Here is a 27,264-nt window from a genome sequence, read left to right on the forward strand (position 1 = left end):
GCTAGATTTCAAGCAGCCATGAACAAGACTTTGTCAGCTTTATTGAGAAAATATGTTCTGGTCTTTTTTTTGATGATATACTTATCTATAGCAGTTCTTATCAGGAGCTACAACAATATCAATGGTATGTGCAGTTGTCTAAATGCACCTTTGCACATAGGGAAATAGCATATCTAGGTTACATTATCAGTGGATAAGGAGTTGTTACATATCCAAGGAAAATTTTAGCTATTGTTTCTTGGCAATAGGGTACTTGCCTTTCTTTGTCAAAGCACTGAGATGTTGAGATGTCTGTAATCAACATAGAATCTCCATGTTTTGTCCTTCTTTTTAATCAAAAGGACAGAAGACGAAAAAGGAATGAAGCTAGGCTAAACGAATCTTTTATATAGCATTTCCTATACATATTTCTCTATTTCATCCTTGAGCGTAGGAGGGTATCTGTAGGGCCTCAGGTTGATAGGTTTGGCACCCTTAATTAGAGGAATAGTGTGGTTTAATTCTCTGGGTGGTGGTAAACCAGAAGGATCAGCAAATACAGATGCAAATTGCTCTAACAAGGCTTGAATCTCAGGTGGCAAGTCTCGATTTGTTGTAGGATCAGTAGTTGCAAATTGAGACAATCGGAGAACACGAACCATAGCTCATCCTGGTAGTTCAGACAGTAAGCCGTGTAACATGACAATACTGCCTTGATAAGGAATGACCATCCATTTGAGTCCCCAATATACGGGTAATCTTGGTCCCTATGTCGATTCAATGGATGATCAAATAACAGGTGTATCAAGATTAAGGATCTTTTAGTTCTAAGTGTCATAAGTAGATGAAGGATACTTAGAGTAGTATAGGTCTCTTTTTTTTTAGTCTTTTGACCATACTATAAAGATGGGCTATGAGTAGTAACTTGATCTAGTTGTGTCTAGACTTATTAGATGCACACTTATGAATTTATAGCACTAGGTAGCTAATAGAAGCCCATAGTTGAAGTGTTGTGAAGGTAGAGCTAAAGAAAGGTTGAATTGGTTGAGCTCAAGGAAATTATCTTCGAATGGAATATCCGGTGACCTTCTAGTTGAACTCGCTGGAGTATTCAAGTTACAAAATCAGTGAGATCGCATGATGTTCCGTTGCTTACGATTCATTATCGCTGGAGCTTTTCCTATGCGTTTTGGAACTGAATTTTTTTCAAAGTTTGTGCCGAATGGTCCGGCAATCGGTTTGGATATCGCCAGAGTATTACTTGCATTAGCCGATTTGACGAGTTATACTCATCGGATAGTCCGACGTTGAGGTGTAGTACACGCCAGAGTATTTTTTTCCAGAGAGGGTTGCAGCAGCTCACTCGCCGTGGTTATATTCAACGAATAGTCCGGCGGTTGGTGTTGTGACACCGGAGTATATTGCCGGAGTAAATCTTGCAGAGAAGATTGCATCAGTTGTGGTTGATGGAGTTCTGCTCGCCGGAGAAGATTGCATCAGTTGTGGTTGATGGAGTTCTGCTCGCCGGATGATCCAGCGTAGGAACTTATGCTTTGCTGGAGTATTTTCCAACGGCTAATGACAGATTCCAATGGTTAGTTAACGACTAAATTTCGGAACAGTTAGCATCGGATGTTCCAGTGAAGGGGAGACAGAGCACACCAGACCTTCCGACGTTCACAGAAAATAGGGGTTGTTGGGCAATGGCTAGTTTTAGACCTCTAGCCTATAAATATCCCCCACCTTATCTCACTGTGATCTCTTGCGACCGTAGAGAAACCAATACACTTAGTGTGTCATCTAAAGGTAAGAGAGAATATTTGGGTGATTAACAAAGTCTTAATTGAAGATTAAAGATTTCATTTATGCTTGGAGAGTAGCAATTGTGCATCTAGCTGTAGTTTAGACTTGATCTTGATTAAGTGAAGCTTATAGCTTGTTACTCTATGTGATTGTTAACACCTAGTCGGTCTTACTGATTAGAGGTGCCTTGGTGAGTTCTTGGAGATCTTATGGGGACTCTAAGAGAAGGTTTGTGCTTGGTTTGATATCCGTCAATTCAAAGATAAAGAAGTGCTTGGGTCTTGGTGGCTTAAGATGAGCTATATTCTTAGTGGATGGTCCAACGAGGACTATAAGGAGTGCCAACTCTTGATACCTCGAAAAAAATTCGATATCCTCTTGCCTAACTCTTTTATATTCCCGTATTTATTTTGAATATTTCCATACTTGCAAGCTTCTAATTTTAAAAATCAGTAGAAGTTCTAATTTTATGTCCAATTCATCCTTCTCGTGGATCATTTGATCCTTTTAGCTGGGCAGATCCAGGTCCATCACTTATGGTTCTCTTTCCACCTTCTTCATCGGATGAATTCTCGCCTTCCGACTCTGGTACAGGTAGGATGCTAGCACATCCACATCCTCACCAAATCTGAGGTGAAGCCTCACGTTCACCACTGGATCTGGATGGATGGCTCCGGTAACAAACATCAAAGAGCAGGAGCACCAGATATATTATACATACTATATATATCAAGCACACAAGTCAGCAGTAAGTAGATCAGACGTTCCACCAGCAACTACACTACAGCAGGTTGTACAGCAAAAAACCAATAACACTGACACTGCCGCGGATCTTCACCTGTTGTTCAGGAACATAACCCCGCAAGCTATTATCACGATCGCAGCACGCACTCCCTGCATAGTTACATCCACCAAGCACAGCAGTTAGTTGATGACACCATTTTTTTTCGAGAGTCAAACACACCCAGAGAGAGAGAGAGAGAGAGAGAGAGAGAGAGGCTCGCCTGATTTATCAACCACCCATTCAGCACGAGGAAACCACCACCACTTTGAGCAGAGGCAGTCGATCCATCGTCGCTTGTGCTCTGCTTCACAAGTCCCATATATAGCAGTGTCACAAAACTAAAAAGTAAAGCTCAAAGTAGTAAATGCGCGCCAAAAAGATCAGCATCATTAGGAAATTCATACCTCTCCGATGTCTTCCCCGACACTCGGACTCTTATCGACATGCTCTAGTGACTTCAAATGCTCAAGCTCAAGGAGGTCCTTCAGCTGCCTGCTTGCAGTAGTTACACAAACATGTGGGTGTATCCAGGTGCTTGAGCTTGCAACCAAATAGTTCAACGGACACTCAAGATAGCTTCTGGTTCTGGAGGGACCCATCGAATGCAACTGCGCAAGGGAATAGGGACCGATGGAGCGGCGATGCTTTGCTTGGGATGATCTCCTCTTGCTTCGGCTCAAGTCATTTTCTCTCATGTTCTGCTTGCTTGCACCACCACGGCTACTGGACCTACGGCTCCTGCTTTCATATGCATTTGCCACCCCAGTTTGTCCAGGTGCATTTTGTTTTTTATGGTGCAACAAAACATGCTTTCCTGACCTGTAATTTGATCCTTTATCATCAAAAGGGACGATTGCTTTGCCTGCCTCTGTAAGGCCTGAAGCGGTCAGTGATGATGCACCAGTCTCTGAGCTCAAATTACCCTGCAGGCCGAGGGAAGACAGTGTTAGTGTATGTGTATTATATAAAACTTATCTGGTTAACTCTAAAGTGATTGGTTTTCCTGATAAACAAAGCAATTTGTTTTGCAATGTTTGGACGGGAAAAAAACCTGAGAAGAGGTGCCTTCGAAGGAGCTTATCATCTTCTTCACTGAACTGCTTGATCTACTCTCGGGTTTACCGTGCCCTTTCTTGGAGCCATTGGGATCTTCAAACCTTGAAGTGTTTCTACCACCACTTTGCAGTAACAAGTCTCTTGAGGCCTTCATGCGTGGATCCACACTTATTCCAGAGTAGACCGCTCTCTCTTGCAAATCATCCAGCGACATACTCTTCCGAAGCTTAGGTTGATCTCCTTTGTTTTGAATGTTGGAGATCTTCTCTATAAGCTGTTTAGACAATGGGCTGTCTGAAAAAGTATGGAAGTCATCTATAAGAATTAAGAAACAAAATTCCCAAATATTCTTCATATCAATTACACACTTCATCAGTGATTACTATTTTACATTCTGGTTACTTACAGACCAAGGCATGTGCTAAGATATTGATAGGTCATATGCAAAAAATTAAATGATTAAACCGGTAAGTTTCTAATGGAATCTACACTGCACACCTCAGATATGTGGGCCACTGCTTCTGCTTGAAACTCTGTATAACATCAAAGGGAATTTGAAGAAATACTAACAGATGGATCTAGTATATTAGCCTATTAGGAGACAAATGAACATCATGACAACATACTATGATTATCCTACAACATCAAAGCATACGGTATGTTCAACAGATCTCCAAATGGGTGCTTGCAATTAACATAAGACAGAATTTGAACAAGTACACATTACAACAGTACCTGGAAAATTGAGTTCATAGCCATCCCCAAGCAGCTCTTGCTGTTTTCTTTTCATTGCAGAGTTTCTCTAAATAGACAGAAATAGAACAAACACAAGTCATATACATACTTTGTATTGTTCAAATTATCGAGAGATTCGCGCCTGGAATTTTCATGAATGCATCATAAAAGGAGCCATCTTACCATTTCTTGGATCCGCTTGCGGTCATCATCATTGAGTAAGAACTGCAACTGAAGAATGACTTTTCCTCCACTATCAAGAGTAAATACTACATCCATAGTTCCTGACTCAACAATCTCTTTAGTCTTCAGCTCTGTGGTAATTTACAGTACATATTAATTAATGGGTGCTGATAAGTACAAGAAAAGAACAGTGAGCCGGCAAAAAAACCTGCTTTTGATATCAATTCCCTGTCTGCATTGTACAGCATTATTACCATGCTCTCTCGAAGTGATGTAACTGGGCTGCACACATGTTTGGTGTGAGATAACTTAGAAATTTTCCTTTGCATGCAATAAAGGCAATTTCAACACGTATGTGGAAGTTAAAGGGGGAACAGTAATTGAGTATTTTGAGACCAAAGGCCAACCCTTGGTCCCGCTTATATTGAGAGAACGACATAATAATCGAGTACCAATCAAGGCAATATGAAAATGAGCTTACAAAGATAAATCATCTTGTTCTACGTTTCCACTGTATTCTCTTTTGCCCACAGCAACTGCACCCTCAAATGAGATTTGCATACAATCGACAATATTAGCAAATGGAAAGAGAAAAGGAGGAAAGTAAGTACTATAAGGAGATCCAGACCTTGCAAGAACAACGGAGTGGTGGCTGGTGGTTGAGTGGCTGCATAGTAAAAAGAGAGAAAAGAAAAGAAAAAGAGCATAATCAGTTCTTGTTTCCAACAGAACAGTATGATAATTTTCTTCAGATATTCGAGTGAAACATAATACGGATCATAAGATAGCAAATTTTGCCTGAGATTTGGATGCTGCCAGGCATCCTTCTTGAGTTCCTGCTTGGTGCTGCATACAAGCCCACCAATTCTGATCTTCTGGAGCATAGAGAAGAACACGGTACACCAGATAGTGGATGTTATTTGGGCTAGCTGGACTTGTGGCTATCTGTAACCACTGGGTCTCCTGGGACCACTGGAATTGTTTAAGTTTGGCTCCTACTGTTGCTATCACAGAAATACACCGACAAATTGTGAAGAGAAAATCATTGGGACTGTGTGTCAAGTGATTAAGGACATGATGGCTGAAAGAATATTCTGAATAGCGTCAGGCCCCAGATGCAGTCTCAACAATTCCTTAGTTGCTAAGCAGATAAGAAGTGATATCTACATTTTGTTGACACGGCAACTGATGGGGTCTAACATCATTAGAAAGCCACATAACAGAAATCATCAACAGAGCAACTCGTGGATGGAACTGAAGAAGTTTGCACACAGGAATTTCCTTCTTTTCTTTTCTTTTTGGTCTTGAAGAATGTAAAAAACCAATGCAGCCAAGACTAGTTTGCATCCACAATCTTTGGACTTCAGAGGTCAAATCATCGAAACATCACTTTACAAGATAGTACGGTACAATCAGGCTCAAACCACATCCTGTTGGTGACACACCAGGCACGACATTAGAGATCCAAATGAAAACCGGTGAGCTCATAAGCTCGGGAGGGATCCTGCTCGGATGAATTCCTTGAGAAGGGCCTTCTCCTCGTCGAGTTTCTTCTTCTCTGCAGCATCGCGAGGCTTGATCTTCCGCTTCTCTTCCAACATCCATTTGTAGAGTTGGCGCTGCTCGTCTTCAGGGATTGGTGGGAGCTCCTTTCTGGGCACAGCGATTGGTTCGGTAGGCTTTTCAGCAGTTGCAGCAGATGAGTTCGACGTGGTAGCAGCAGCAGGATCAGTTGCAGCATCCTTCTTACCCAAGTCCTTTTGGTAGGTCCGCACTAGAACATAAACTGCATGTAACAGAAAGGAGAATTATTGAACCCATCTAAAGATTTAACTTGTGTAAGCAGAAGGGGTATGCAGAAGTCCCAAGGAGTAACACCCAACAGCTTTCAGAACTGGAGAGATCAGCACTTACACCCCGTGTACAGTTATCTCTTTAACGCAGCAAACATGTCAAGGCAATAATAAACAGATGCATGTGTACATCCATAATTTGCAAGTGTACTCCAAGAACTGAGTGTGTTTTGTCACATCCTTTGCAGAGTTACTAACAGTGTGACATAGCTACTGAGCCACAGGATATCACGAGTGTGACGAGCTCACTGTCTAGATTGCTACATTATGTTGTTAGTCGCTGAATTCTTTCTCTTGGTAGTAGCTGAATTCTTACTCTCATCGAGAGAGGATGATACTAGGAGTTGGGACAATTTTTTCTTTATTTCTCACACAAATGCCATGCCAACCTGAGGGGTTGAGGATACATATTTATAGGCCCATGGCCAGCCAAGCATATGCCAAGATGCTAGTCTAAGATGCTGTCCTAGATGCTGTCCTCTAGTCTAAGATGCTGTCCTAGATGCTGTCCTAGTGTCCTAGATGCTGTCCTAAAGCATATGGGCAGCAAGACCACCATGTGGCAGCCCCACAAAGACCATGTGCTGCACAAGGACTTATCCCATCATTCTCCCCCTAAGTCTTGTGCGTCGTCTTGTGGGAAGATTGAACCATCCCGGTCCTGGAGCAGAGCTCAAGGAACTTGAGCCTCCCAAGAGGCTTGGTGAGCAGGTCCGCAAGCTGATCCTTGGTGTTGATGTAGCTCGCCTTGATGCTCCCTTCCTCCAAACAGCCTCGGATGAAGTGGTACCTCACCCGGATGTGCTTGCTCCGTTCATGAAAAACAGGGTTCTTTGCCAGGGCTAGAGCGGACTTGCTGTCCACCCTGAGCTCCACCGCTCTAGTGTCTCTGCCGAGGAGATCACCAAGCAGTCGAGCGAGCCAGAGCGCCTGAGTCGAAGCGGTGGAGGCCGCTATGTACTCGGCCTCGCAGCTGGACAGGGCCACCACCTGCTGCTTGACCGACTGCCAGCTAACGAGGCACTTGCCGAGGAAGAAGAGGATCCCGCTCGTGCTCTTGCTGGTGTCGATGTCGCCGGCGTGGTCGCTGTCGCTGTACCCGACGAAGTGTGCCGCCCCAGGGCACCTAGGGTAGTAGAGGCCGTGGTCGAGAGTCCCCGCAACGTAGCGGATGATCCTCTTCACAGCCTGCTGGTGCTCCGTCGTCGGTCGCTGCATGAACCGACTAACGTAGCCGACGGAGAATGCCAAGTCCGGCCGTGTGTGGGCGAGGTAGCGAAGGCTCCCCACAAGACGCCGGTACTGCGTAGCGTCCACCTCCTCCGTCGTGCTGTCGCGGCTCAGCTTCAGCCTCTCCTCCATCGGAGTGAGAGCTGGGTTGCAGTCGGTGAGCCCAGCTAGCTCAACGACGCGCTTGGCGTAGGCGGTCTGTCGAAGCGTGATCCCGGAGTCATCCTGGTGCACCTCGATCCCCAGGTAGAAGGAGAGAGGTCCCAGGTCACTCATCTGGAAGGTGGCCTTCATCTCTTCCTTGAATGCCGCCACCTCCGCATCCTTGGTGCCGGTGATCACCAAGTCGTCGACGTAGACACCCACCAGCAGAGCAGTTCCTCCACTGCCCCGTCGGTAGATGGCCGCCTCGTGCGGGCTTTGCTCGAAGCCCATCCCTTTTAGCGTGGAATCCAACTTGGCATTCCACGCCCTCGGTGCCTGCCGCAAGCCATAGAGGGCCTTGCGCAGGCGGAGCACCTTGCCCTCCTTGCCAGGGATCGTAAATCCTGGCGGCTGGTGCACGTAGACCTCCTCCTTCAAGTCGCCGTTAAGGAACGCCGACTTGACGTCCATGTGATAAACACGTCAGCCCTCCTGGGCAGCTAGCGCAAGGAGGAGTCGCACGGACTCCATCCGTGCCACGGGAGCGAAGGCGTCGTCGAAGTCGACCCCCTCCTGCTGCACGAAACCTCGTGCCACCAAGCGAGCCTTGTGCTTGACGATGGCGCCGGCTTCATCCCTCTTCAGCTTGAACACCCACTTAAGGGTGATCGCTCGGTGACCACGAGGGAGGTCAGCAAGCTCCCAGGTGCGGTTCTTCTCAACCGCATCCATCTCCAACTGCATCGCGGCGCGCCATGCCGCGTGTCTCTCGGCCTCTGCAAACGACCGAGGCTCGCCGTCGTCACACGCAAGGTGCAACTGCGCCTCCAGATCGTGAGGCACCAGTCCCGGCACCGACTGGTCGCCGAGAAGGTTCTCCATCGTACGGTACCGCAACGGCTCGCCGTCGTGGTACGCGTCGATGCGCTCCTCGTCGTGAGAGAGCGGAGTAGCGAGCTCAACCGGGCTGTGCTCGACACGAGCTGGTGTTGGAGTAGACGTGCCCGGAGAGGTGCCTGTCGGTGCTGGAGTGCGTGGCGTTGCCGGCTGTGGTGGAGCCGGCGAAGAACTCATCACAGCCGAGGTCCTGGCTGGAGAACGTGGTGCTGTCGAAGTAGCAGGCGCCGGGGTCGGTGGAGGCTCGGGGACTGGGGTAGACACGCTCGTCGAAGAAGAGCTGCCTACTCCCCCAGCTCCCTCGAAGTGGACGTACTCGACAGTGAAGTCGTCGTACGTCGGAGCCGATCTGTCGTCCATCGCCTTATCCCACGCCCATCCTCGCCCTTCGTTGAACACAACGTCGCGCGCCGTGTGCACACGCTGTGTCTTCGGGTCGAGGATGCGGTAGGCCTTCGAGCCCTCCGCGTAGCCGATGAACACTCTCGGAGTGCTTCTGTCGTCGAGCTTGCTGATGTGGCCAAGCTCCTTGGCGAACGCGAGGCAGCCGAAGACCCGCAAGTGGGAGACCGCCGGCTTGCGCCCGTGCCAAGCCTCGTACGGCGTCCTGCCGTCGAGCGCCTTGGTAGGCGAGCGGTTGAGGATGTAGACGGCCGTCACCACCGCCTCTCCCCAGAAGACAGCCGGCATCCCCCTCTGCTTGAGGAGGGCCCGAGCCATCCCCACAACCGTCTGGTTGCGCCGCTCGACGACGCCGTTCTGCTGCGGGCTGTACGGCGCGGAGTAGTGGCGCTGAATGCCCTTATCAGCGCAGTACGACGCGAATTCAGCCGCCGTGAATTCGCCGCCGTTGTCGATGCGCAGCACGCGCAGCTTGCGGCCGCACTCCGCCTCCGCAGCAGCCTGCGCGCGCCTGATGGCGTCCGCAGCCTCTCCCTTGCTGCCGAGGACCATCACCCACATGTAGCGGGAGAGGTCGTCGACGAGTAGCAGGAAGTAGCGTCGTCCTCCCGGTGTGGCCGGTGTCACCGGGCCACACAAGTCCCCGTGCACAAGCTCGAGCCTCTCCTTGGCTCGGAAGCTCGCCCGCTGGGGAAAGAGGAGTCGCCTCTGCTTCGTCAACACGCAGACGTCGCAGAGCTGCTCCACATGGTCGAGGCACGGCAGGCCTCGCACCATCTCTGCGGCACTGAGCCGCTTCAGGGCCTCGAAGTGAAGGTGCCCGAAGCGCTCGTGCCACTGCCACGCCTCGTCGTCCCGACGAGCGGCGAGACAGAGGGGTTGTGCCACCTGCACGTTAAGGACGTAGAGTCGATTTGTGCCTCTGGTTACCTTGGCAAGAAGGCGACGACGGCGATCCCAAATCCTCATGACTCCATCCTCAACAACCACGCGCGAACCGTTCTCATCCAGCTGTCCCAAGCTGATGATAGAGTTCCTCAACGCGAGAATGTAGTAGACTCCGGTGAGCAGCCTGTGCTCACCAGACACGGCGGTGAAGATGACGGAACCGACGCCCTTGATCTCCACGCCGGAGGCATCCCCAAATTTGACGGAGCCTCGGACGCTAGAGTCAAGCTCGGTGAAGAACTCCCGTCGACCTGTCATGTGATGGGTGGCACCGGTGTCGAGGCACCACCCGTCAGTCTTGTCGTTGCCGGAGCCGTCGCCGAGGAGGGCGTGTGCTTTTGGCTCGTCAAGGTGGAGGAGAGCCGCTGCGGCCGGTGCCGCTGGAGGTAGCTCTATGCTCGCATGAGCCATGAACAGAGCCGGCTCCTCCTCCTCCGCCTGTGCGACGTGGGCCTGGCCGCGTCGTGGCTGACGACAGTCCTTGGCCCAATGGCCAAGCCGGCCGCAGTTGCGGCAGGTGTCGTCTCGTGCCGGCTTGTGCTTGCCGGCAGCGCCGCCCTGGGCGCCTCCGCGGGCATCACCCTCGGCACGTCCTCGCGCCCCGGCCTGGGCGTCTCTGCGCGCCTTGCGCGGCTTGCCACGCTTGCGGCCGCCTGTCGTGGAAGAAGGCTCCCCCTTCCTCCGGTCACCCTGGCAGGCATCCCACTGCTCCCGAGTGAGAAGGAGCTTCCCGCCAGTGGTGATGGGCCCCGAGAGAGATTGTGGCTCATCGCTGTCGACGACCTTGAGGCGACCTATCGCCTCCTCGATCGACATCGTGGAGAGATCCAGCAGAGACTCGATCGAGCGAGCCATCTGCTTGTACTTCTCGGGGACGCAACGGAAGAGCTTTTCGACAGCTCTCTCCTCGCCGTAGGTGTCATCGCCGAACTGCACCATCTTCTGCAACAGAGTGTTGAGACGGAGAGCAAAGTCATCAACGTCCTCACCTGGCTTGAAGGCCAGGTTCTCCCACTCCTTGCGAAGTGCCTGCAGTGTGGACTTGCGGGCGCGGTCGCTGCCGATGCGTGCCGCAGCGATGGCGTCCCAAGCCTCCTTGGCAGTCCGCTTATTGGTAAGCGAGAACTGCATCTCGGACGGGACTGCTGCGATGAGGGCATCCAGCGCCCGTCGATCCTGGTCGTAGTCGACGTCGCCGTACCGGACTGCCTCCCACATGTGCCGCACCTGGAGCTTTACCCTCATCACCGCAGCCCACTCGACGTAGTTGGTCTTAGTGAGGGTAGGCCACCCACCGCCGGGGCCGACGTCCCTGACAACAGCCTGGAACCCGTGGTGACCACGGTACCGATCCGGGGAGAGAGAGCCACGCCGCCTGTAAAGGCCGCGCTCTCCATCGACCCGTCCGCCACCGTTGCCGTGCGCGCCTCCTCCAGGAGCGCCGCCGGCGTGCGCGCCTCCTCCAGGAGCGCCGCCGGCGTGCGCGCCTCCTCCAGGAGCGCCGCCGGCGCGTCCGCGCCTGTCTGGGCTGCCGCCCCGCTCGTGGGCGTGCGCCGCTGCCCACTGTGCCGCCCGCTCTCGCGCTGCCTCTGCCTCCGGCAGCTCGAGGTCCGCGTCGGCGCTGTCGTTAGCAGAAATGGAGCTGCCGGTGCTGCCGCGCAGAGCCTCGACCTCCGCTGCCGCCGCACGCGCTGCAACCGCCGCCGCCGCTGCTTCTGCCTCCGCTCTGGCTGCTGCTAGCTCCGCCGCTGCCAGCCTCGACGCCCTTGCCGCCGCCGCAGCGGTCTCTGCCGCCGCTCGCTCGCGTTCCTCTGCCGCGGCAAGTTCGGCCTCCTGCCGACGCCGCGTGCTCGAGGCGACCGAGCGCTGAGACTGCCCTGCGGACATGACGCGCTACCGGGGGAGGGCTGCTGCGTGGGGAGAGGGCTGCTTCAGACGAGCTACTGCTGCTCTGCGCAGAGGGAGAGGGGTGAGCAGGAGCAACCGGGGCTGCTGCTGCTCTTAGCTGGGGCTGCTGCGAGGCTGAGGGGGGAGATGAGCAGGAGATGCTCAGGCTACAGGATAAACAGGCTCTGATACCAGTTGTTAGTCGCTGAATTCTTTCTCTTGGTAGTAGCTGAATTCTTACTCTCATCGAGAGAGGATGACACTAGGAGTTGGGGCAATTTTTTTTTTATTTCTCACACAAATGCCATGTCAACCTGAGGGGTTGGGGATACATATTTATAGGCCCATGGCCAGCCAAACATATGCCAAGATGCTAGTCTAAGATGCTAGTCTAAGATGCTGTCCTAGATGCTGTCCTCTAGTCTAAGATGCTGTCCTAGATGCTGTCCTAATGTCCTAGATGCTGTCCTAAAGCATATGGGCAGCAAGACCACCATGTGGCAGCCCCACAAAGACCATATGCTGCACAAGGACTTATCCCATCACATTAAAGATGACATCTACAATTTTGTTTCCAACTCATTTTACAGCTTTGTTCTCTTATCTCATAATACCCAGGCTAAACCATATCTCATAATTCAGCCAGTAACGAGCTACCATTTCTGAAGCCAACAACTTGAAAAACGAGTCCTGCATACCATTTACAAGCATAAGTAATTCTGTAGAGTAGCCACCTCATACCAAAATCCAAATCCTTAGCAGAAACATAATGCCCTAAAACCTAGAAGCAGACACTACTACTGGCAGGTGGCAAGTACTAAGACAGCAGTGCATCATACATGATTTATTTATTTTTTTGAAATGGCATCATACATGAACTTGAAACAAAAAAGCTTGCCGCTTTTGTCACTTAAACGTAACTGTATCCAGTTCTTGAGCTTTTTGTTGGAAGCATAATAAGATTTCGCAAGCGGATCTTTTAGTACCAACTCCGTTGCGAGTACAATAAAGCAACATCGCTAAACCTAGTTAGAGTGGCACGGGCAAATACCAAACACGGCACCTGATGGCAAAGTAACTGAGGTTTATGAGCAAAATCGCAGGACGCAAGGTCCCGCACAAATCGAACCGATGAGAGAGAATGTGTGCGGGGAAAGGGAGAAGCGGGAAATCGAGGTGGCCTGACCTCCGACGAAGAGGTTGGCGGCGAGGAGAAAGGGGAACACGCGGCGCATGAAGCCCTTCCTCGCCTGGGGCGGGGGCGGCGGCGGCGGTGCCGTACCGGCTGGCTTGGGCTTGCCGTGGGCGGCCATTCTCTCCTCTGCCGTGTCGAGGTGGGAAAAGTGTCCTCCTCTCCCTCTTTCTACCTACCTACAACAGCTCTGGGTTTCGATCCATCTTGGCCGTTCGTTGATCTTGACACTGGTCGATGTGGGTTGTTCCGTGAAAATGTTTTGGAAACTTTTGTACCAAGGAGGCATTCGCTTTTTTCACTGTGACAAAGTAACGATTACTCATTTTTCACTCTGTTCCACATACATAAATTCAGAACGACTTGTATGTTACATTCAATAGTAATTGTCACTTTCTTAAAGTGACAACTGAGAACAATTATCCCATATGAAGAGCAATTGCATTTTCATTACGAAATTATCTTGCTTGCAGGTTTACCAAACCTCTATTTTGTTGTGCTCTAAAAAAACTAAACTTAAGCCTAGGCTGTGTATCCATCGGACGACCAGCCCAAAGGATTACCCCCAAAAATAAACCCTGCTATCCAAATAAGCCTCCAACTTTAATTCTGTGACCAAGCTGTAATGGTTATTGACCTTCAATTCTGGATGTTGTCAGGAGCCTCTGAATAGAAGAAAGTGATCCAACACTTCATGCTCTTAAACGTAACTGTATACACCAAGACAAGAGCATCAAAGAAAAATGCTTCCAACCTTGTCGTGTAAACGAAATTGCAGCCCCAAATTGGATGTTGCATGTTACAGCCAGCGTAGCTTTGTCAAATTTACTCCACCAAAGAAGAAAGAAGAAAACCAGGATGTTCAGAGCCCAAGCCCAATTTCATTTCAACGAGATAAAACTCTCATCCCACATACACGACTAGACGATCAACCATCGTCAAACATTACATTGTTGCCAGTTCCACTACCATAGGTTGGCTGCAAAATCCAGAACCAAAAAATAAATTAATCTTACTTTTCACATGCTTCAATCTTTAATATTAACCAGATTTTGCTGTAAAGGACATGGATTTGGACACCACAAGTGACGTTTTTTTTTCTTTTAGTCACGCACAAGCAAAATGAACAAATATATTAATCAAGTACCAATATTTGCTTTTGCTTCGCTGTCCCAGACATGACAGCACTTGCATCCAAGAAGGAAAGCACCGAGGAGTTTGATATGAAGTTAACAAAGTACTAAAATGCAAAGAAGCGCTTTTGCATTCAAAGTTAAACATACACGGCTGTACAAAAGATAAATAACCCTAAGTTCCTGACTCTAGAAGCATAGAACTCGTATAAAAAATATACAGCTGGGCCCAGATTTTTGGGTTACAATACAACAAGAAAACAAGTTTGACGTTGCAAGAACCACCTCCAGCTATCTAGATTCTAGACTGCAACATATCCTAGCTTAAAAAATGGCACAGCAAACAAATATCTACCTGACATTAAGGTGAGAACAATCAGCTCCAAGTTAAATTAAGAGCACTATCGTCCACAGCTTCCATAGCACGGACACACCGACACCTAGAAAGAGATGAAAGATCAAAAGATCAGCAAACAAAATTCCACTCGCATTGGCTCTTGCTGTGAAGAATGTAATAGCTAATGACACACCCATGTTCCTAGTTCCTATATACTCGTCAAGTTCCAAACAAATATGTTTTCAAGCAGGATCAACTACTTGCATGGCAGAAGCACCACCGTTTTTTTGCCCATCTGACCTATTAGACCCAGCCCTTGAATTTGAATACTAGATGCCCCCCCCCCCCCCCCCTACACAACAGAAAACAACATTACCTTGATGTCTGAGCAGATGGATGGAAAGCTCCAAATGGTTTCAATATTTTAAACTTATAGCTCTAAATCCAAACATGCCCCTCTACGTGATGAGCAACAATAGTGCCTTAATGCACGTAGATGAATGGAAAATCAAACAACAGCAATAGCCTTTGTCCCAAGCAAGTTGGGGTAGGCTAGAGCTGAAAACCACAAGATATGTAAAAACAATAATGATAATAAAGGTACTAATAATAGTAACAAAATAAAAGAAATAACGGTATAAGGAGACTGATGTATAAGTTATGATTCTGGCACGTGGATTGCTAACTTCCACACGCTTCTATCCGTGAATAGTTCTTTAAAGATATTCTATTCTTTCAAGTCTCTCTTTACAAACTCCTCCCATGTTAGGTTTAGTCAACCCTTGCCTCTTCATATTATCAGCGTATCTCAGTATCCCGCTATGCACAGGTAACTCTGGAGATCTCATATGCAATAGCGAAGGTAGGGCCAAAATGATGGTGGTGCACCACTCCATTGTACATCAAGCAACAAATATAATTTTGAAGTAATATATGGTAATTATGAGTATGTTAGTAGCATTTTTTTGCTCCACTGTGATGCATGTGCACCACCGTAGCACAATTTAGCTTTGCCCCTGCTCCGATGGATATGTCCAAACCATCTCAACCGATGTTGGACAAACTTTTCTTCAATTGGCGCTACCCCTACCCTATCACATGTATCATCATTTCGGATCGATCCTTTCTTGTATGACCACAAATCCATCGCAACACACGCATCTCTGCTACACTTATGATAGGGATTCCAGATTTGGGATCACCTACCAAAGGCGTAGAAAAGCATTAAGGGAAGAAAAGAATTAGTGTCCTATTAGGCTTCAGCATAATTAGTTTCCTTGTAAGATCCAGAATAATTGATTTCAGGACTATTAGAGTCCTATTCTATAGGTAAGCCAGTATAAATTGGAGTAGGTTTAGAGTTGGATTTGGAATAGGTTTAGAGTTGGTTTCAGCATAGGTTTAGATTTGGATCTCTATAAAGAGAGCCTTATAGTGTAATCGGCAAGCATAAATTAATCTAAAGTTTGGTCAGAGCCCGGAAGCTAGGGACCTAGTTATCTAATACTTAACTATTGGACATGTCGTATTTTAGTTGGCCAACATTCGGCGTCATACAACATCACAGGTCAAATCACCGCCCTATAGAACTTAACTTTCAGCTTTTGTGCACCTTCTTGTCACAGAGGATGCCAGAAGCTTGACGCCATTTCATCCATCCAGCTTTGATTCTATGACTAACATCTTCATCAATATCACCATCCTTTTGTAGCATCGATCCCAAATATCAAAAGGTAGGTATCCTTCTTAGGAACCACCTCTCCACTAAGACTAATAGCTTCTCCCTCATGCCTAGTAGCACCGAAATCACACTTCATATACAATGTCTTGATGGTTTCAAAATTTAACTTATATCTCTGAACCGTAATATGACCCTCTACTTCTAAGTAATGGAGAACAGTGTCTTGATGCCCAAGTAAACAGACAGAAAAACCAAATGATCTCAACAAAATTTATCCTATATCTTGGAATCCTTTCTCTAAGTGGGCATACCAAAATTATAGGTAAAAAGTATAAACTGTTGCCAACAAGTCAAAGAGTAAAAAAGTCAGGAAAGCGCATACCTGTACAGTAACTTTACACTGGAACGAAGGGTTCCTATCCGAAAAGGACCAACCCAGGTTAATTAAGGATCAGCCTGGCCCAGAATTTGAGGGAGCATAGATACTGCCTTGAATAACTGGTCTCTGCTGATGTTGAGACTGCAGTTGCTGCCTAGCTTGCTGGTTCCACTGGCCACCAACACCTTGGCCACGCATAGGAAAACCACCTGAAATTTGCGTTTGCAGCACATCTTGGCTAGATGATGGCAATAATGTTTCATTTCCAAAAGAAGTATCTTTAGGAGAGCTAAGCAGTTTAGATGATGAGGTAACTAAAGACGGATTATTTGATGATTCATGCTTCTGCTGGTCCACAGATGAAAGTATAGGGCTACCGGAATCTGTACTCTGTGGAATAGATGTTGTTGGAACCATCTGATTGTGTTGGACTTGGTCGATATGTGAGTCTGTCCTACATTCAGAGTTCAGTTGGCGGTTTTGTTGCATCATTGTTCTTTGGATGCCATTCTGTGATGGATTGATCTGCCGTTGCTGCTGATGTGTGGTCAATGTCAAATTAGAATGAAGTAGAGGTTGCTGCGAAGCTAACAGGGGCTGATTCGAAGAACCCTGCATCGAGCCTTGGCTACCAATATCTGGCAGCTGCTTTGGTGACTGAGGCAATGAAGTGTATTGTTTAGGTTGATTCACAGGTTGAGGCATTGATGGAGTTGGTGAAGTATTAGCAGGGAAAAATCGTTGGCCATGTTGCATCAATTTTTTGTCAGGCATGTGTTTTTTTGAAGGTGTCAAAACAGCATCGGCTGGCATGCTGTCAACTGGAGGAGTCTGAGGTACTAGCATGTTTCCTCGTCCTAAGCTCTTCATAAGCTTAGCTTGCTGACTACCTTGATTCCTTTGCTGTTGATTTTGTCTAGATTGCTGTTGACCTTGTTGTTTCTTCTGCTTCTGTAGTGTAGTACCAGAAGGTTGATTGGGAGATGAAGAGCCATCTGGCAGATTTTGTGCAGCTTGCTGGCGCTGATGCTGTGGTTGTGAACAAGGAACTAGATTGACTGCAGAGGCTTGATTCTGCTGCAGAATCTGTGAACCACTCTGCACACTGGGTACTGCACTTGCTCCAGAAAGATCGCTATGCTGTTGAGGCAACATTCGTTGTTGCATTGGTCTTTCTTTAGCCAAGCGCATAGCATATGCCCGCTGTTGTGGGCTTGAATTAGTTCCTTGAATCTGAGAATGGTCTGGATTTTCTAACATGTGCAATGGTTGTGACATCTGATTTGGCTGCTGGGGTAGCTGAACAGGTGAAGAAGCTGCAACGTTGGAGAATGATGGATTCATACTGCTGAAATGGACAGTTTGGCTACTTCCCTGTGAAACCTGCATGTTGAAATCTGGCATCTGCCTACGCTCTTCCATACTCTGACCAGGCTACAAGAAAGAAAATGTACCATCAGCAACTCCACTAATTTTTCATTAAGGACAGCTTCTCTTTAAGCGTGATAGTTATTTAGTTATGATTTGAAACAAGAGTTACTCGAACCATCATTGAGGTCAAGTTGCACATACTTTTCAAAAGTAATCCCTCTCTAGCTAAGTTAATGTCATTTCAGAATGTCCGCATACTTTTCAAACTTTGATGACTAATACACGTAAAAGTATTTAGAAGATTGTCCGAATGAAATAAAATCAGGAAACAAAATCCCAAACAGAGAAAGTGAATAACAATGATATCTCAAAAGAACAGGAGCAGCAAATTGCTATAGAAACCACATAGCTTGCAATCCAACATCCTTTGTGACATCCTTTTGGCTGCAGTGCATATTACATCTTGCTTATCACTACCAAAAATTTATTTCCTCCAAAAAATATTAGAACGACCTATGCAACTTTTTGGTTTGTATACATATGGCTAGTAAACATTGTACAATAAAATAAATAACAAGCCACACCCATGAACCTGAACATAAAATGACAGACCCATGGATTGCAGATGGTAGTGAAGACAGTAATTAAAAGTATCACCAGTTTCATGCATTTTAGGCAATTTAGAAGTATACAAAATGTAAATGGGAACTCACACGAAGTATCTGCATAGGATCACGTGGCCTTAAGATTGAATTTCCAGGACCAGATATGGCTCCAGGATGGACATTTACTGCACTTGGCATACCTTGTCCACTGTTGGGTAACAGATTTCCAGATGGTACCACATTTAGCATTCCTGGGGAGCTAATCCTTGGAAAGCCTGCCTTGGAAGCAGGCATACCTCGATGTCCTGCCATCATTCCCGTACCATGGGCACCAGGTACATTCCGAGCACCACGATCAACCCCAGCAGGAAATGCTCCGGGAACAGAACCTCCAGGTTGCTGAAGATTTCTGCCACTGATCATCTGGTTATACTGAATCTTTGGTTGCTCATCACCCTGTAAAGAGATAGGTCTAGGAACACCGTATTTCTGAGCATCCCTATACCAGAAATGACACAAAGAACAACATTATAGATGAACGCTACAACACACTCCATTTAAACTCTCTAGGAAGAATACTTGATGTACCTAGGAGTATTCAATGTTGAAGGTGACGGCAAATTGCTCCCCAGAACCATGCCAGGAGACCCTGGTAACCTGGAATTCAGATTTGAAATAGGAGTAGTAGGACCAACAGAACCCTGATGGTTTGGTAGCGTTAACCCATTTGTCTGAGATCCCGGGTACACACTACCGGGTGTAATCGCATCCAGGTTTGGACTTATTTCATCACAAAGATCAAGTGGCCTGTTACAGTTTAGGCATCAACATAAAGGCGAGGGTTAGATGCTGGTTAATGGGTAGGGGGTTATAACAAAACTAATTAAGCAGCATATATGAAGGCAAACATTTCAAACAATTGTTCAAAGAGGTAATTACATACGTCAAAGTGCCCCCAGATAAGTTGTTCGGGCATGCTTGTGAAAGTGCGATGACATGAGAACTGTGTGTCTGTATGATAGGCTTGAGCTCCTGGCTATTACCCTTCATGATAAGAAGACAGAAAAATGCATAACCATAAGATATAGTAGTAATATAGTTAAAACTTAAAAGGAGCAAAAGAAAAAGGTGATTTTTAGTTTGGGACTAATGCAGGGAAAAAATAGCTCAGTGAGAGCCCACTGACACATCATATTATCAAATATAGCATAGGAGTGACAGAAGATTGACGCTGTGATTGCAAGGATGACGAGTTGGATTCATGGCTTTCTGCAAACTTCTCCCACTTTGCCTAGCCAGACTCTTTATAGAAGTTTGTCATAATTTTAGTTGTGCCCCGTGTGGTACAGCTAGAACTGTGTTTGACTCCTGCGACGAGTTGGTATCCCCAGCACTTTTAAGTACTGGCAACAAACCTTATACACCTTCAATAAAGGCAGATAGAAGACTTGATCTGAAAAAATATATAGCATAAAAACTGTACATGCCTACACAGCTACTTGAATCTTGACACACCAAGTTACGTAAACATGCATGGCTCTAAAAGTTTACCAATTTCACCCTAAAAAAAAACCTCTTGCAAGTGGGCCATAAAAAAACAAATGCGCAGCAAGATTCACCAATCCTCCATTATGAATATAAGGAGAAAGTTGCAAGCAGTTACATTATATACTACTACCAACAAATCAAGTCAACAAAAGATCTAGCAAAATAAGAGAAAACAAGAACCTGTCTGCGTCTGGAATGCACTTGTTGCATGAGTAGTATAATTTTTTCAAAATGTGCCTTAAGATTCTCTTCCTCGAATGGTCCTTGAAGTCGCTCGAATAATTGCCTTGCACTACCCTGATGGACATATGAATACCAATGTTCAGAGACTAAAAGTCTGCAAATGTGCATTCTCCAAATAAGTCTCCCCTATTGCAATGGTGATTAATGAAACAACACTCAATTAAAAAGGAAAGAACAGCAAGGGTTAAATGGAAGAGTCAACATCACATTTGTGTGAGTTGCACCCCACATACATGCCATGCAGTAAAAGATACCCACAAAACAAGGTAGTGGGAGAGCATGCCTTTGGAATGCCTGGCAATGAGCTATGATAATGCTGAGATGAACCAGAGTCTTCTGCACTGTCAGCACCATCACCAGAACTTCTATCCATGAGAGCCTTGTGGCGCTCCTTGCATTCTTTAGGTTGCCTATGCACAGACTGCATACATAAAAAACAAAGCAAGCTCAAATTCAGTTCGGGAAAAAAGACAAACAGTGATCCAGATTATTATGACAAAATTAATACCACAGGAAAACAATGGAGAAGTACGGAAAAAATAGCGAACAGGGCCCATAAAACAGAACCAAACATAATAAGAATGCTATATATTGGACTACAACAAAAAATATATAGAACCCAGGCATTGGAAATAAATCAAAGTTTCACACTGCAAGTCTAAAAGATATGATAACATATTATATAGCAAAAGATTTTATCAGACATAAAAATTACCTTGAACTGCACAATGCTATTAATTGCATCGCAGACTAGCTCCCAGTTTTGACCCATATCATGAACAAGGACAACAAGAGCCTGAAATATTCAAGATATTTAAGTCATTACCACAAATCATAGTCGAGAACAAATATATCACTTCAAGCACAGAGGAACCTGATCCTCGAAGCTTGACCATCCACCACTAGAAGCCATCTGACGCAAGCAGAAAACATTTAAGAAAACTAAGCAAATTATGGGAACGAAAATCTTACTTGTGCAGCATATGATTGTAATGTAGAGAAATGATAATACCTTTAGTGCTTTGCATTTTCTCCCACGATCCCTATTAGCAATTATCTTTATAAATCTAGCAGGATTTGCCATGTTGCTCATCTGTGATGGAACAGGAGAAGCTTCATTTGAAATATCTATCCCTTGCTTCATCATTTTAAGCTTCTTAGAAGCATGTTGACCACCAATTGCAACTACAGATAAAATCAATACATAAGATGTTATGAACTATTTATGTAAACAAAGCTGTGTGAGCACTCTATATAAACAAAGAGGATGAAACTACCACTGCTTCCGTTTGAATCATATTGCTGGATCTCAGATCTCTTCTTCAAATAATCCTTCTGAAATAAATATTTAATAAAAATATCAGGGATAAAACTAAACTGAATTTACAGAACAATCAATGTGAACAAATGCAAAGGGGTGTTTTTTTTGGGGGGGGGGGGGGGGGGACCTGGTCATATTTGGTAATCAAATCAACGTGCAGTCTCTGATCATACATACGACCCTGAAACTTTAAGAGAATAACTTCAGTTTGAGAAATAATGCAAACAGAAATCGTGGGGACGAGGAACCTTCAGGAATTTACCTTTACAGCAGCTAGCACACAGGAACTGGCTGCATTTTGAGCAGTCTTGTATCCCGGTTTCTTGAGTTTTTTCTTCTTGTTGGCTTTAGTGCACACTTCGCCAGCATCATAAGGCAATTGTCTGTCAAAATCAACTGTGGATTCAAAATCCGAGTTTCTCCATGGCAAGGACCCTCCATGCAATGAACTTTGATCGTCTTGGTAGGAGTTTGTGTCTCCACTTGAAACATCTGTCTTACTTGTGACTTCGGGTGGTCCACTAGCACCGGCATGAAATGGGCTTACAACTCGTTGCCTAGCAGCTGTACGAATGCGCTTTGCAGGAATTGTAAGGAAAGAAGTAGGTCTTTTGCCATTCGATAACAATGGTCGGTTCCCTGATTTGCTTTCCAAGCATGATCCATAAGGCACATTGGTACCTATTTCATAGGGTCTTGCACTGCTAATCCTCTGATGCATTATATTTTTCTTCTTGTGACTCATTTTTGATAAGAAACCACTATCATATGCTTCAGCCGATAAATAAGTGCATGTATCGCCGTCATCCTCCTCATATATATTCTCCTGAGGGAAATCTGAACAAAATGTAAAGGCGTTAGCAAGAGCCTGAAGTGCATAACAGTATGATAACAACATTTTTAAGGTACTGAAAAATTTACCTGCAGCAGAATCACACACAGATGCCTCATAGTCATCCTTGAGTTCAGCGTTACCAATTTTCTGAAATTAGTAACTTTGGTAAATATGTTTCACAAAAGAAAATGCCAAAGTGGTGAATATGAAAAGTAAAAAAAGTAAAGCAGTGCTCCAATGTTGTTGAAGGTACTAACTAAAAAGTAAAGCAAAGCCCCAACGCTTATGAAGGCACTGGCTAAAACTAAAAAGTAAAGATGACCAGAAATCCTCCTCTCGGCATTCATGTCGTACAAACGATGCCTAGAAAAGCACGGAATAGGATAAGAAAACAAAAAAAATGCAGCAGCTCAGGATTATTTTTTATACAACAGCAGACACAACTAAAGACCTCTAATTAACTAAAGTGAGCTAAACTGCCTAAAGTCCTTTACTAATTGCTTACACATAAGGAAAAAACTTTAAGGAAGAAACAAAACTATGATCAGTAGATCTTGGGAAGTGTCCATAAAGCTTCTCTTCACCTTATGATACTCGAAAAGAGATTCCACAGACTCCCTGTATGCCAGCATTGCCCCAGATGGTACAGTATAGAAGAGACTTTCCTGAAAATTAAAAGAAGAATCAGAAAATAACACTGTAGCTAGTATTCATGCATGCTCTCAGCTGCCGAAACAGAGTAACTGTTCCTATGAGTGTTTATCAGGGCACTTAGAATGAGTTGTCTTGCAAAAAATAGAAGTAATGAAAGAAATCAACCATAAAAATACACATTGTTTCGATGACTTACTTCTGCAAGTTGATCAGACACTTTCAAGATGCCAAAGTCATTCAGCCTATCAGGAGTAGGTGGTGCTTCAGCCAACACAAGAGAACCAGCTGCTCTACTGTTATATTCAAGAAATCGAACTGCATAATCCTGAATCTTTGACTGCTGAGGCTGCTTGGACTCTTTCGCTTCCAGTGACTCGTTGCCCTACACAGATACAATAGAGACCATAACACATCAAAAGCTACAAAAAAAGTGCGTACCAGTTAAACTGCTAAAGCATGGTTTTGGAAGGGTTAGATAGTTCGTGAAGAGTATTTTACTCAATTCTCTATTTTCTAATGACGCCTAACAGTCTCAGTGCCAAAACCCTTCAATACATTGGCACTAAAAAATTGATCATAAATGATGGCATGAACGCAAATGCAGTACGACCCACATGAAAAGGTTATGTGAGACTAGTTTCACACTTTCACTTACATGTTCTTGTTCAGCTTTGATTCCAGAAGGCTTTGTCTCCTCCAGCATAGTTGAATTCTGTTCTTGCATTATTTTGACAGTCCTGTCGGCAGTTTGTAAAGCCTCAGCTGAACGCCAGAAACTTATGATACCCTTTGCAAGGCTTTTCATAATAGTTTTCTGCTTTCTCTGAATGCTTGCTTCTTCAAATTTGGCCCGACCATCAGAGGTGATCCAATGGCTCACTTGAGCTGCAGCCACACTTTTCCAAAGACGCTCCTATTAAACAGAAACAACCAAATTACGAAGCATCCACGTACATATTATAAAAAAGACTGCACATTAGCCAAGGGTAGTAATCAGATTAATGTATGTAACATCTCATGCGAGCATGAGGAAGAAACATGGAGATAACTTGAGCAAGTACCTGCACGAAATCATTCGCCATCCAAGTCATCTCCTCAAGGACAAAACCCCAGTGACCCTTTCTCCTCTTCTCTAAAGAAATATTACATAGAGATCGTTCACCAGCTCTCTTAACATTTGCCTGAGCAAAATTATTTTTCCTTCATTTCAGAAACAAGATTATACCCGAGAAGGAGAAACATATATAAACAAACCATACCTCTATAACACGAGCATTTCTAAGAATAGAATCTTCATATGCCTTCTTTGCCATCTTGTTCAGGTTCTCCCCAGATTTTTTAATCCCACTCTCCACGTTAGAATCATCATTTTTCAATGAAGGCATAGCATCAGGCAAATGATTAGGAAAATCAGCGCATACAGCAATAGGACGGGCGGAGTTAGAACCCCCAAGACAAACGTTTTTCCCATCTGAAGCTGGGCTTTCCTCAATGTTCATATTGCGGCCAGAAGACAGGCACCCTGTATCCTCTTGTGCACAAACTTCCATTTCATCTTTCACATGAACAATATTACTGGCTTCAGGTTGTACAGGATTGGAATTCTCCTTCACAGAAGTAGCCCTGCTAAAAGCTTCAGATTGGCCACTTTCCTTGAGAACCTTGTTAGAATGCGCACTACTGTGCAGGTCTTCATGAGACTTCCCATCAATCTTCGTTGCAACCAGATTAATGTTCCCATCTGCATGATCATAAACAATATTTATGGTGCTTTCAAAAGGTAGGTCCACTGCATTTTTTTGTATATTAGAAGCTTCTACAGCACAGACAGGAACTATACTCCTGTTATCCAGTTCACCTACATGGATATGGGCCATATGTCTATCCAAGTGAACATCGTCAGCCTTCTCATCACCAGCACATGACTCTCTTTCATCATGTGTGGATGCACTAGAATAACATGGCCTTATAACAACTTTTGAATTGGCATCAGGGGTTTCTGCAGATGCAACTTCCGCAGCGATCTCACCACAACCAACAAGCAGCCAATTGCGATTTGCATCATTTGATGACACTTCTGTAGCTTTACTATTATTGTCACCTTGCTTCACTTTGTTCTTCACCACACGGTCACTTTCATCCAACTCCATTGTCACCTGATCATCAGAAGCTGTATTCTTTGGTGCATTGTCACAGTTTGATCCAGCCTGCTTTATACTAGAAATGGATAATACACCATGATCATCTGCATGTTTTTTCTGTACTAAACCTTTTCCATCTTTTGGTTCAGAACCTTTAGCAGGAGTTCCAGAAGATCTAATAGAAGCAACGTTTGCACTCTCTCTACTTGGCTTTGACCTGTTGCGCCGAACATATGCCTGGCTCTTCACTCCAAGGCGTGACAAACCAGAATCTTCAGGTTTTTTTGAATTTTTGTGACCATCAGTAGGCAAGGTCTGCTTGGGTTGAGCTGCATTTAATCTTTTGGTTCCTCTTTTTACAACTTTCTCCTCTAATATGCCATTGTTATCTCCACCCAAAAGCATAAGATTGTCTGCTGTGTTGGTTTCGCGGCACAGTGAACTCCCTGGTTTCTCGCTACTCTCAATTGAATCTCCATGAGGAGATGCAGCAAAACTACCTTTAGCTTCACTGCAATTGAAGGCAAACAAAAGGCTCCTAAGTGAAATTACGTTAATGCTAAATTGCAATCAAATGCTACATCAGGAAGCAATCGTTACCTTATCACATTTTGTTCGCCTATTTGATTTGTGAGAGAAGTGGAGTGTACACTGACGGTTGCTACATGGACAAATTTGAAATCCAATGGGTTGCCTCCCTGCGATAAACAGGAGTAAGTAGGTAGAACAAAAGAAGAAAATCCAATCTGAAAGATAACAAGATGCAAGCATACTTTCTCTAGAAATTCCAACTCTCTTTTCCGTTCTTCACGAACATCACACTCCTGCCTGAAGTTCATGAATCGCAATATAAGTCCTCCAGTTCCGTACCAATCATACAACAAAATGATCGAACATACCTGAGCTCCTCCTGAGCTTTCTCAATGGCTAGACTGCAGGGTGAAGATTTGGTACCAACACCATAATCAATAATTCCACCCATAGAGCACATCTCAGCATTTACCATTGAACGAAAGCGAAAGCAGGCATTGCCCGTGCATCACTGAAAGCATTAGTTCATTGCTGACGACACCAAGAAACGTATGTATCCTCCCCTCACGAATCACTACAAGCAAAATCCCACACAGACAACATAGAAAAGATAGTGTAAGTAAACCAAGAGAAGAAAAAATGATAGAACAATAGCAATGGTGTGACATTTACAGGTGGTGATTTACGACCATTATATATCTAGGCAGAAAACAGACAATGCTGCAGAGCTATCCTATTCGATCAATGTTACACTACATTTGAGCATGTGGGCAGCATATAAAAGCGCTGGGCGTATTTATCAGTGGCAAGAAACCAGAGCACCGCAGTTGAAACCATTAGCATCAAAGCAACGCAGAATGCATTAGAAGTCATCGTCGGCGGGCCGCGCCGGAGCTTCCCCTGACACTGGGTGCCCAGGCCCGAGCCTCCCCTATAACCACCCAACGCCTCAGGTAGCCATGGGATACCTACCCGGGTCCGAATGGGACCTAACCGGACGTGGAAAAGAGGATGTCACGTGTACCTCGGAGGCCCCGGCGCGCGGAGCTAGGGTTAGGGTTTGGAGCGGAGGAGGCCGGGCAGCTGCGGAGCGGGGCCAGAGGGGTCAGAGGGGCACCGTGGAAGGCCTCCGGAGGATTGTGCAGCGGAGGCGGTCTTCGAGGCCGCTGCCGGAGGTGGTCGGGGCGGCGGTGAGTCGGGGCGGGAAGGAGGAAGGAGCGCGAGGACAGAGGAGCAGAGGCAGTTCACGCCTGTGCGTGCGTTGCGCTCTTGTCCGGGCGGGGCGGGGCGGGGCGGCCCGAGAGCGGGTCTCGTCTCGTCTCGTCTCGTCACGTGGTGCGGTCTGACCCGATCGCCGTGGTAGAGTGACTCGACCCCGCCGGGCTCCTTTTA

At 46.0% G+C, this 27,264-nt stretch overlaps 2 protein-coding genes across 8 annotated transcripts; both read right to left on the reverse strand.

Annotated features, from left to right (window-relative positions):
• Window positions 1-2,458: 2,458 nt before the first annotated feature.
• Window positions 2,459-6,013, reverse strand: LOC133885038 (uncharacterized). Of its 2 annotated transcripts, none has more exons than XM_062324668.1 (10): window positions 5,339-6,013; window positions 5,169-5,207; window positions 5,022-5,076; window positions 4,749-4,822; window positions 4,541-4,671; window positions 4,358-4,424; window positions 3,618-3,916; window positions 2,971-3,489; window positions 2,787-2,867; window positions 2,459-2,676 (listed from the first exon to the last, which is right to left on the reverse strand). In XM_062324668.1, exons 1-10 carry the CDS (start codon window positions 5,361-5,363, stop codon window positions 2,617-2,619), a joined length of 1,350 nt encoding a protein of 449 aa, XP_062180652.1. In that variant the 5' UTR covers window positions 5,364-6,013; the 3' UTR covers window positions 2,459-2,616. The 2 variants fall into 2 exon arrangements, with proteins under 2 accessions (XP_062180652.1, XP_062180651.1); XM_062324667.1 differs by having other exon boundaries at window positions 2,787-2,870.
• Window positions 6,014-6,190: 177 nt separating this feature from the next.
• On the reverse strand, window positions 6,191-27,156 carry LOC133885036 (chromatin modification-related protein EAF1 B-like). 6 transcript variants are annotated; one of them, XM_062324662.1, is made up of 25 exons: window positions 26,897-27,156; window positions 26,241-26,446; window positions 26,115-26,169; window positions 25,942-26,039; window positions 24,460-25,852; window positions 24,262-24,381; window positions 23,856-24,113; window positions 23,397-23,582; window positions 23,131-23,211; window positions 22,633-22,693; window positions 21,974-22,548; window positions 21,839-21,898; window positions 21,668-21,725; window positions 21,403-21,575; window positions 21,265-21,303; window positions 21,106-21,186; window positions 20,674-20,811; window positions 20,328-20,444; window positions 19,543-19,643; window positions 19,188-19,406; window positions 18,708-19,098; window positions 16,627-18,057; window positions 14,582-14,666; window positions 13,848-14,072; window positions 6,191-6,326 (listed from the first exon to the last, which is right to left on the reverse strand). In XM_062324662.1, exons 2-22 carry the CDS (start codon window positions 26,345-26,347, stop codon window positions 16,696-16,698), a joined length of 5,673 nt encoding a protein of 1,890 aa, XP_062180646.1. In that variant the 5' UTR covers window positions 26,348-26,446; window positions 26,897-27,156; the 3' UTR covers window positions 6,191-6,326; window positions 13,848-14,072; window positions 14,582-14,666; window positions 16,627-16,695. The 6 variants fall into 6 exon arrangements, with proteins under 6 accessions (XP_062180646.1, XP_062180647.1, XP_062180650.1 ...); XM_062324663.1 differs by lacking the exon at window positions 14,582-14,666; XM_062324666.1 differs by lacking the exons at window positions 6,191-6,326; window positions 13,848-14,072 and having other exon boundaries at window positions 14,213-14,666; window positions 21,671-21,725; window positions 21,839-21,892.
• Between the last annotated feature and the right edge of the window lie 108 nt (window positions 27,157-27,264).

The sequence above is a fragment of the Phragmites australis genome, chromosome 11, assembly GCF_958298935.1.
Source record: "Phragmites australis chromosome 11, lpPhrAust1.1, whole genome shotgun sequence".
Classification (NCBI taxonomy): Eukaryota; Viridiplantae; Streptophyta; class Magnoliopsida; order Poales; family Poaceae; genus Phragmites; species Phragmites australis.